At 38.9% G+C, this 10,359-nt stretch overlaps 1 protein-coding gene across 2 annotated transcripts in view; it reads right to left on the bottom strand.

Annotated features, from left to right (window-relative positions):
• Positions 1-5,023: 5,023 nt before the first annotated feature.
• The window catches only part of LOC143295464 (adhesion G protein-coupled receptor L4-like), a 79,246-nt gene continuing 73,910 nt past the window's right edge, over positions 5,024-10,359 (bottom strand). For both annotated transcript variants that reach the window (XM_076607180.1, XM_076607179.1), the window contains exons 19-20: positions 10,221-10,359; positions 5,024-8,440 (exon numbers count right to left, since the gene is read on the bottom strand). The exon at positions 10,221-10,359 is cut by the window's right edge and continues 30 nt beyond it. In XM_076607180.1, coding sequence (XP_076463295.1) covers positions 8,258-8,440; positions 10,221-10,359 — 322 coding nt within the window. In that variant the 3' untranslated portion in view covers positions 5,024-8,257. The remainder of the gene's footprint in view (positions 8,441-10,220) is intronic.

Below are 10,359 nucleotides of genomic sequence, written 5' to 3'. Positions count from 1 at the left end.
TAAGTTGAAAAAGTCCACAACACAGTTGTCCTGGAGATCAGTGTACAGCATTCTTCAGGTGACACTGAAACCAGGTCATGATTGAACTAACACGCTGTGATCTCAACACCGTGATGAAATGCTTTGACTTCTGTTGTTTTTTGTTCAGTGTCATAGATAAAAGTTCTGTTTCATCATGTTTCAAGTGCTGACCATTGGCATTTCTGTAAATCTTGAAATGAATTTGGTTTTCTGGGGAAGAGGAGGAGAAATTATTACTTTGCAGCCTTTGTAATTTGTGTCATTTAAAAAAAAAGACTGAATTTCAAAATAATTTTAAAAAGAAAACCATGAAAATTACCATGTGTTCTCAGTTTATGAACAAGACCACCACTTCTTTTCCAGTTTTTTTTTTCTTTCTTTGTTTTGTTGGTATCATAAGAATGAAAGTTTACGCTGTCTTTGTGAATTTGTGATCTTTTTTTTCTTTTTTTTTTTTAAATTTCGTAAGACTGGACCAAACTAAAGAGTCTCTTTCTTGTCTTTTTCTTATATATAAATAATAAGTAGATTGACATTTGTATGTATTTGTATGGAAGTGAACATTGGCTTGTTTTAATGTCAGTTTTGTTTGCATACATATGTAGGGGGTTTGGTGCTTTTCTGGTTTTGTTGTTGGTATCATTTTGTGTCTTTTGAATCGAAAAGTTTTTTTTTTCTTTGTGAGATAGATTTGTCGTAGAGTAATTCCTTGTGTTAAAGTTTAAGCCTGAATCATGGAATGTTAATTTTCCTTCGGGAGTGATTTATCTTTTCTCCTTGAGTCTGATGACTGTTCCATAACAACTTACAAATCATAACAAGGCATGTTTTACTTCGACACAATGGGGGATGACCTTGTTGTCCAACTTGGGAGCATCTGCTAAAGGATTGAAGAGCATTTGTCACTCATGTATACATCGAGATGTGGTATCGGTGTGTATGAAGAAGGCTACTTTCTGTTAAGAAAGTTACAACAATTATTATGCTGTTCATTTTCTGTATGTATGGGCAGCAACCATTCATGTTGGTTCTTCCTGCATAATAGGGCTTAGAAACAAAAAGAAATATAAGAAAAAAAAGAAGAAGAAAGGAATATTTTAATGATGAATTTCACTATCTGCCAGTCTGAAATTATTATCAGTGACGCCATTGTGTTGAAAGAAGGTAGTGTGTGTGAGGAGTCCATTCCCTTATGTTCCCAGAAGGAAGGCAGGGTGTGTGTGTAGTTGCTTCCCTTGTGTTAGCAGACCACTGGATGGGTGTTGTTTGTCTTGATATAAATCTTAATGGATATGTAGGTGTAAATCTCCATGGATACGTAGGTCCTGGTGGATACAGAGATGTAAATCTTAATGGATACTTAGGTATAAATCTTCATGAATGCATAGATGTAAATCTTCATGAATTCACAAGTGTACATCTTCATGGATACAAAGGTGTAAATCTTCATGGGTATTGTGGGAGAGATAGGAAAAGGATTGCTGCATTTTGGAAACGATTTTCTCTGCCCACCATTTTCCTGGATCTTGTGTCTTAAACCATAATTGTTGTTCTTGATCTTAGGCCTCTAACAGTGATGTACATCAATGTCCAGTGTGTTTTCAACGGGCTTGAAGCCTCTGTAAAACACGTTCAGCTTCCTATTACAATTTCTTTATTCCACCAGCAACAGAAATTTATGATTGCAATCCAGAGATGTGGTAGGTGGTGTAAAACTATGACCAAGGGCCACAAGATTTTCAGAAATCAGCTCTGAAACTATTTTCATTCAGCAATCAGACCTTAAAGCCTAAATATGATGCTCCTGCTACTGTTTTTTTTTTTTGTTGTTGTTGTTTTTATAGTTTTTTTTATCTGCTTTTATGTTTCCAAAAGTGGCAGAGAGCTTTTATGTCATTTGTAAACCTTTGGTGTTATTGGCCATCTGGTGTTGGATTTATCTAACATGCTGTTGATGAAGGACATTGCGACAAAGTGTGCAACTAATGTGTGTATTCGACTTTGTAAGGATGAGAGTGTTAAAGATAAACTGTGCAGTTTTTTCTTGTTGCCATGATATAGGTCAGCAAGTGGACACACACTGTATCACAACAATGCAATGTTTTACATAGAATTAAACGGTATGGTTAAAATGGGCTGGACATGCGAGATTATAATGAAATTATATGGACAAAAACTGTGTTGGTCTTCCCAAATTCTGAATGTCTTATTTAGTTACTGTATGAGTTTGAAGCAGACACCGGCCAGTTTCAACAGCACAGAGTGAAGATTTACTATTTGTGTGTTTTCTGGTTGTAGGTGCATGATTTAAGAATGGTTGGAGGTGAAATCTTAGTGCCTGTGAAAAAGAAACTTTTCAAGAACATCAAACTAGAAGCATATATTGGGCTTTTAATTTTTGTTCAAGTTAAAAGACTTGCTGTCACCAAAAACGGGGAAAGAATGGTTGGAGGTGAAATCTTGGTGCCTGTGAAAAAGAAACTTTTCAAGAACATCAAACTAAAAGCATATTTTGGGCTTTAAATTTTTGTTCAAGCTAAAAGGCTTGCTGTCACTGGAAATGGGGAAAGAAAAGGGGAAAAAAAAAAGCAGAATATGTGTATTCTTATGCATTGACTATTGACACAGACTAGAATGCCAGGAATAGATGAGCCGTTTCTCAGTGACATGAAGACCATCAGAATTTGTAAATGTATCACTGTTCTTGTATTCAGTGCCTGATAAATGAGGTGTTTGCTGGGGAAAAAAATGAAAGTGGCCCAGTCAGCCAATAGCAGTATTGCTCCTATTCAGTATCACACAAACTGGAAATATGTGGAACACTCAGCACATTCTGCTTGAGGAATTGGTGAAAAGTTTCTTCGGAATGTGTCATGTTTTTTTCAGTGGCAGGCTTTCTTCAGCTGGCCATACTTTGCTTTGGGGAACTTTGTGACAGAAAGTCTTGAAATCACGAAAAGAAATCATTTCTTGATCTACAGATAACATAATTCACTGATTGTGCCAGTTTTATGTACTTTGTATTGAAAAAAAAGAATAGGGAAAAAAAACCCCAAATACATTGCATTGTTTAGGTTAAGAATGGGGTAAAAATGATTTCGAAGGAATTTACATTAATATATTTGGATTTTTTTTTTTTTCAACTAACAAAAGTTTTATATATTCATCATACTTTTTTTTTCTTTTTTTCAGACACTGTTTATGGATGCTATTTTTATTGTTTTGAGAGACTGTTTAAGGTAACAATTTTTTAGGGCAAGATATAAATCAAAAAGACAGTTGATGGCCAGTACAATTGAAAAGTGTGTTGGTGCGGCGTGATGTATTATTGATAAAATATTAAAATACTAATACTGACAGTGTCATTCCAACATTCTTAGTAGTGGCATGAGTGTGTCCAGTGTTCGGGGGGTGGGGTTTGGGGGCGGGGGGAGGGGTGGGGGAGTGGCAGCAGAGTGGGAATGGGGTTGGTTGGTTTTTGTGGAAGAAGGGGAAGTTGTGGGAGAAGTGAAGGTGGCACCAGTGTTGGATGTGGTGAAGACCTGGATGTATGAACCCGCTAATCTTGTGTTCCCTTCCCTCCCCTCTTGTTTGGATACTGCCATCTGTGGTGACTGACCACCACTAGAATAAAACAGTGCTACAGTTTGTTGTCTTGTGACTGTCTCTTTTTTCTTTTTATGGGGTTTGGTTCCATTCATTTCTTTTCAGTCTTGTCCATTAAGTGAACTTTTTTAACCTAGTGAGTTCCATCATTAAGTTTTGTTTTTCTTCCACAAAAGCGTAACTTTTTTGTTATGTTTTTAAACTGCTTGTGTAAACAAAAGTGAGTGTGTATTAAGCTTGTTTTAACTCTGTGTGTGGTAGACTTTTCACATTCATTGGCATTTTCTAAGCAATGCTAGGTTGAAGAGCAATGAAGCCAGGCAAATTGGTAATTTTATTGCAAGCATAGAAAAATTATCCACATCCAACTGACTGTACATTTGCAAAGACGATGACTAAATGTATTTTGCAAGCAGGAATCTTGTTATTTCTTGAATATTTTAAGTGAAGATGGGATGAAAAGATATAGCCTTTCCACCTTCATTGTGCAAACTGTTACATTGCTAGAGTTCAGTTCAAGAGTGAGCTAACAGTAAGTCACTGGAACACTTTTCATCATGCAATTAATGATGGATTTGGCTAAGAGATGATGATCACTTTCATCCAAAAAATGTTCAACTGAATTAAGATGTGAAGTTTATCCGCGGTGATTAATCAGGTTTGAGACTGCCATGGATTGTATGCTATCATTTAAAATTATTGCAAGCAAATTGCAGAAAAATAATTTCATGTTCATTTTTGCACAAGTGCATGTTTGTGCATGTGCACACATTAACACACTGTCAAACTAACACACTTTCACTTTCACACATGCTCGAAATGCAAACATGATCACAAATAACATCAATTATATCCAAACTGGATGTTTTGAGGAACACATTTTTTTTTCTAATTTCTTCAAAGGCATGATAGAACAAGATTTCATTCAGCAATCTATTTCCACTCTGCTGAAAAAACATTCAGTCTGAAGACTAGTTTGTGGATTAAAATGACAGATCAGTATCATTGCAGGCGTGAAAGTAAAATATGAACTCCTGACAAAAGCTTTTGAACTGGAAAACAGTAAATAATAGAATGTCATCGGTCAAGCAGTTAAAATCATTGATACTCAACAAAGAAATAAAAAAAATCAATCAAAACATCTGGAGAATGAAAATGCAAACAGGAAAACAAAAATCTCAGCTGAAATTACAAAACAAAACAAAAAAAGTCACAAACCCAAGCTTTTTTCTGTACATATTGTATGTTAATTCAAAGTCTGAATAAATTTCTCTTTTAAAGCCGGTCTGGTCATTTCAAAGGAATAAGATTCCAGTTGTTAGTTTGAATAAATTTTCTCTTTTAAAGCCGGTCTCGTCATTTCAAAGGAATAAGATTCCAGTTGTTAGTTATATCCTTCTTTTTCTTTTTTTTTCTTTTTTTTTTTTTTGTCCTTGCACCAGAATTAAGGACATTTTGTTTTCTATATTTTGACATTAATGAATGACAGTGTGGATGATGATGATGCTGTTATGGAGGACCATTTAGGCTTGGGACTAATATATATATATATTACAAGGTTCTGTTCTATATCTGAGTGTCAACCAGACTGAGAGATACAGACACCTGCAGTATTGGTAGGAAATTTGAGCAACAGTCCCATCTGAGCCCATTGTACACTGAGCCTGGGGCAAGAACTGGCCACATACTTTAAAAAAAAAAAAAAAACACCACCTCTGACAGGGCTGGAAATTGCATCCTCCCAGTCATCAGTCCATGACGCTAACCACTTTGCCTCGGTGGCTGGTGGGTCACGCCCTGCCAGCGTCTGTTTGTCGCTGTCATTTGAAGTAAGTTCTTCACTCTCAGTGTAAGAAAGAAGACCACAACAACAACGAAAAAGATGAACCTGAGCTGACCAAAGCAGATACCTCTTGTTCAGCAGTCTCTTCTCACTTGTGATCATCAATGCAATGGTTCAGTGTAGTTTTAGTTTGTAGTTAGTGCATTTTCCCTACACCCTCTCCATTGGACCGTTTTTTCTGTCTTTGTATCCAATGAAAACATTGAATGTTTTGATTCGCCCTATTGTTTCTGTGACCAAAGTTGTAAAACAGTTTTTGGACTTGACTGCACACACACCCAAGGTTCAAATCAATAGTCCCATTACCTTTTTTTTTCCTCTTTTTTTTCTTTTTTTTCCTCAGAATTGGATGAACATGAACTCGAAAATTAATGTCATTGATGAAAATGACAGATGAACATGGATACAAAGATAAAATACGGATGATCATGATGAATTAAAAGATAAAACTGACATCATAGATGAACGTGCAATTCAAAATCAATTGTATATTAAAAGAGGAGCATAAGCATGATCGAAATTACATGCATAAACTGAAAATAAAATGTGTACTCAAAATGTCAACATGAAACTGCTGATATAAATACACCCACAAAATGCGCCAACAAGATATAAAATATTTTAAACATCTTGTGATGAAAATTAATGAGAAGCAAGTTTTCCAAAGTAAAAGGCTTCCCCAATTTACACCTCATTGTGCGCTGCATGTTTGTTATTCAGAATTTGTGTCAAGCTGATGAAACAGTGTTCATCCAAAGCACCGGAACTTTGAGTCTCAATACTGCTTAAAAGAAAAACCCAACCAACCAAACAAAAAAGCAACAACTGAATCAAGATCATAACCCCACCCCCACCACATCACCTTCAAATATAAGCACACAGAAAAACAATAACAGACAAAAAAAACAAAAAAAACGAACTGTTGCCCACACCTGAGTTGTTCTTATAAAAGCCAAGACTGAGCCACTCGCACACTTTGTCATCAATACACTGTCATGCAGTGTTTGCACAAATTAAATTTCAACTCTAGGCAACCATAAAAAGCAACAAAACAACAGAAAGGATGCTTTCATTCGTATTGGGAATGAATGAATGAACAGATAATTTACAAGCAATATGGAAACAGTTTTGTTCTGAACATCGAACAGAAACTTCATAAATAAGAGGGAAACACCTTTGTTTCCAAAAAGCAGGTGACCTTCACGAGGGCAAGATGGTGGCATAGTTTGTACAAAAACCAATCATTAATCATCTCCAAAACGTACAAAATATCCACCTTACATGTTGCCTTCTGGATATTGAAAATAAATCCATTAAGAAAAGGAAAGAAAAAAAAAAAAACAAGCAACCTTGCAGACATTGCCTCAATGTCTGTCATCAGTTCTGCTGGACTCCAGGAATATTACCTCAGTCCATAAATGATCAGCATCTCCATCACTTGACTTAAAAATTCCCACCAGCTGTAATTCCTTTTTTGACAGGTGTCAAGTTAGGAAGGTAAAGTCCCGTTAAAAACTTTTTTTTTCTATTTTATTATTTTTATAAGGTCATGTGCAATTATGATTTTCCTCAAAACATTTACAGTTCATTGTCATGTGTGACAGCAAAGGATCGCCTCTGATTTGAAAGGTCAGATAGTAATTACACAAACAAAATGTCTACAATCACCAGTATGTGTAACAGGACATTACACAACGTTCCTCCTTAAACAGATAAAACTCCCAGCAGTTCATTCTGACAGCGAGCCATGTTATTTCATGTCCTACAGCAAAGTATCTTTGTTTAGAAAGATGTACATCTGCTGCTCAGAGGTAAAACCACCCAGACCACTGTTTCCAAGGGGCAAGGCTGATGATGAGCCTGGCTGAACTCAGAGGTGGGCCACCACAATGTGGGTGTGGAGAAAAAAGGGTGCGGAGAGAGGGTGAGAGACTGACTTAGAGACGTAGTGGTCAGTCATACTACCAAAAAAAGAAATTACAAGATACCTACCCAATACAGTGATCAATGTTAAGATTTCCTGGGAATCGTACAAAAGAGCTTGCATATCACCTTATCATGTGCTCAGAATTTATCCTCCTGTTCTTTAGTTATGACAACTGATACACGATACAAGAATCATTATATCTAAAAGAGAAATTGTTGACATGATTGCTCAGAAGAAGGCAACTTATAAAACAGGATGAGCTCAAGACACGGGGCAGCCCAATAACACGAATAGTGTGAACTGAGGATTGTCCAAAGCCTGACCACATATTATCCAAAAACACGCTGTTAGAGGGGATGAATATTTCACTTGTTTCAGCTGTTTTCACATGTGATTCTCTTGCATTCTGCTAATCAAAGTTATCTGAATACTTGAATGCTCTGTGTGCGGCTGAACGTGTGTGTGTGTATTTTACTTTGACAAGTTATCCAATCATCATGTTCGAAAATCTGGTTAGTGATACAGCATACAATAACGATAATTATTTTACTGTATATCGCCATAACCACACAGAATACATGTACACAGTAAAAATCATCATTATCATTGCCGACACCAAAAGCAGCCATTCAGGGGGGGGTGGGGGAATCATTCAGCGCTTTGGGGCTGTCTCAGAGAGTGTAGCTTTTGAGCTAAGCGAAATGTCTTGAGTACCGGGAAAAGCGACTGGGAAAAATGAAAAGTGGAGCTTTTGGACCATCTGAGAGTACGTGGCTTTTGAACGCCACCGTCTTGTACAGTACAAGGAGGGAAAAAAAATAAGATGAAAGTTGTCGCATCAGGGCTTGCTGTAGAGGCCTTCAGAGGGGGGTGGGCTGGCTGTCCTGGGAAGTGACGTTGTGCCTGTTGAAAGAGGGGCCCGACGTCAGCTTGTTGCGGCCCAGGGAGGCCGAGTGGGTGCCTGTGCCCGTGCCTGTGCCCGTGCCAGCACTGCTGGGCTGCCCCCTCACCCTCACCAGCACCCGCCGGTACTCCTTGCGGGCCTGCCACATGCACACACAAACATACGCACGCACGTATTCACGCACACATGCACGCACATACACACACACATAGATAAACAGAAATTTAGATAATTCAAAGACTAACCCTCTCGGGCCTCTTGTCTGTCTGTCTCCATTCTCTCTTGTCTCTCTCCCCCTCTTCATTCTCTCTCCCATCTCTTATTTCCAATACACACACACACACCCCAAACTAGAAAAGTCTATAACATTCAAGCACCATTCCCAACGCCCTTCCTCCCCCCCCCCCCCACCCCTCCCTTACCCTCTACATGCCCCCACCCAACCCTTCCTCCCCCTCCCTCCCTCCTTCCATTCTCTCATCTCAGTGTCTTTACAGGTGGTATGACCATTGCAACTGATTGTGAGCACGATGTCAAAATGTTTTTTTTCATTTTTTTTTTTAATCAGTTACACGTTTTTTTTTAAACACATTTTTTTTGTTCCTCTTCTCTCATCCATCCACGCCACTACACAAAAGTATTTAACATTTTTATGTCCCACCCACCCCCAACACATATCGGGCTCTGGTCTTGTGCGCAGGAAGGTGGCATCAAAAGGCTTATCTGCCAATACAGTGCAGAGAGGGTCTTGGTTCAAATTCTGGTCTCGCCTTTTCTCCCAAGTTTGTGTGGAAAAACCAAACTGAGCTTCTGGTCATTCGGAAGAGATGATAAAGGTCCCGTGTGCAGCACGCACTTGGCGCCCTGAAAAAGAACCTGTTGCAACGCAACATAAGTGTTGTCCTCTGGCCAAATCATGTAGAAGTATTTCACTCTGATACGTACACAATGCATGCATGCATTCACAGCCTGACTAAGCAGGTTGGGTTATGCTGCTAGCTGGTCAGGCATCTGCCTAAAAGTGTGGTGTAGCGTACATGGATTTACCCAAATGCAGTAACGCCCCAAGGGGATTTCCTGAAATGAACATGTCTAGTCTTTGTCTTGTCTGGTCTAGTCCAGACTGGTTTGGTCCTGTCTGGTCTGGTCTGTTCTTGTGTGTGCCCTGCCTGGTCTTGTTTATTCTTGTCTAGTCTTGTGTTGTCCAGTCTTGTCTTGGCTGGAGTCCTTTTGTCTTGTCTAGAGTCGTCTTGTGTTGTGTAGTCTAGTCTTGTGTTGTCTAGAGTCGTCTTGTGTTGTCTAGAGTCGTCTTGTGTTATGTAGTCTAGTCTTGTGTTGTCTAGAGTTGCCTTGTCTAGAGTCGTCTTGTCTGGTCTTGTGTTGTCTTGTCTAGAATTGTATTGTCTAGTCTTGTTATGTCTCATTTTGTTATGTCTTGTCTAGTATTGTCTTGTCTAGAATTGTACTGTCTAGTCTTGTTATGTCTCATTTTGTTATGTCTTGTCAAGTACTGTCTTGTCTAGATTCGTTTTGTCTAGTCTGGCAGTGTCCTGTCTAGAGCTGACTTGTCAAGAGTTGACTTGTCTGCTCTGCGTGTTGGGTTACGCTGCTGGTCAGGCATCTGCTTGGCAGATGTGGTGTAGCCTCCTTGAGCTACTGAAACTGAAACTGCTCTTGTTTTGTCTTGTGTTGCCTAGTCTAGTATTGTCTAGAGATGTCTTGTCTGGTCTTGTTCAGTTTTGTCTGATGTTGTGTTGTCAAGTCTAAATCTAACATTCTCTTGTCTAGAGTCTCGTTTAGAGTCGCCTTGTCTTGTCTATAGTCATCTTGTCCAGAGTTGTCCAATCTGGTCTTGTCTGGTCTTGCATTGTCTTATCTGGCCTTGCAGCGTTGCGCTGCGCTGTGCTGTGTGTACCCACCTTCTTGTTGAGGAGGCAGTGGAAGAGGAAGATGAAGAGGCCCTGGGTGGAGTTGAGCACGGTGAAGAGGTAGGCCAGGGCCAGGGTCTGCTGGCTGAGGAAGAAGAAGCCCAGCACCCACGTCAGGCCCAGCACCACC

This window comes from Babylonia areolata, chromosome 20, assembly GCF_041734735.1.
Source record: "Babylonia areolata isolate BAREFJ2019XMU chromosome 20, ASM4173473v1, whole genome shotgun sequence".
Lineage (NCBI taxonomy): Eukaryota > Metazoa > Mollusca > Gastropoda > Neogastropoda > Buccinidae > Babylonia > Babylonia areolata.
The sequence above is the reverse complement of the archived record's forward strand: the minus strand, read 5'-3'. Positions and strand labels throughout refer to the sequence as shown.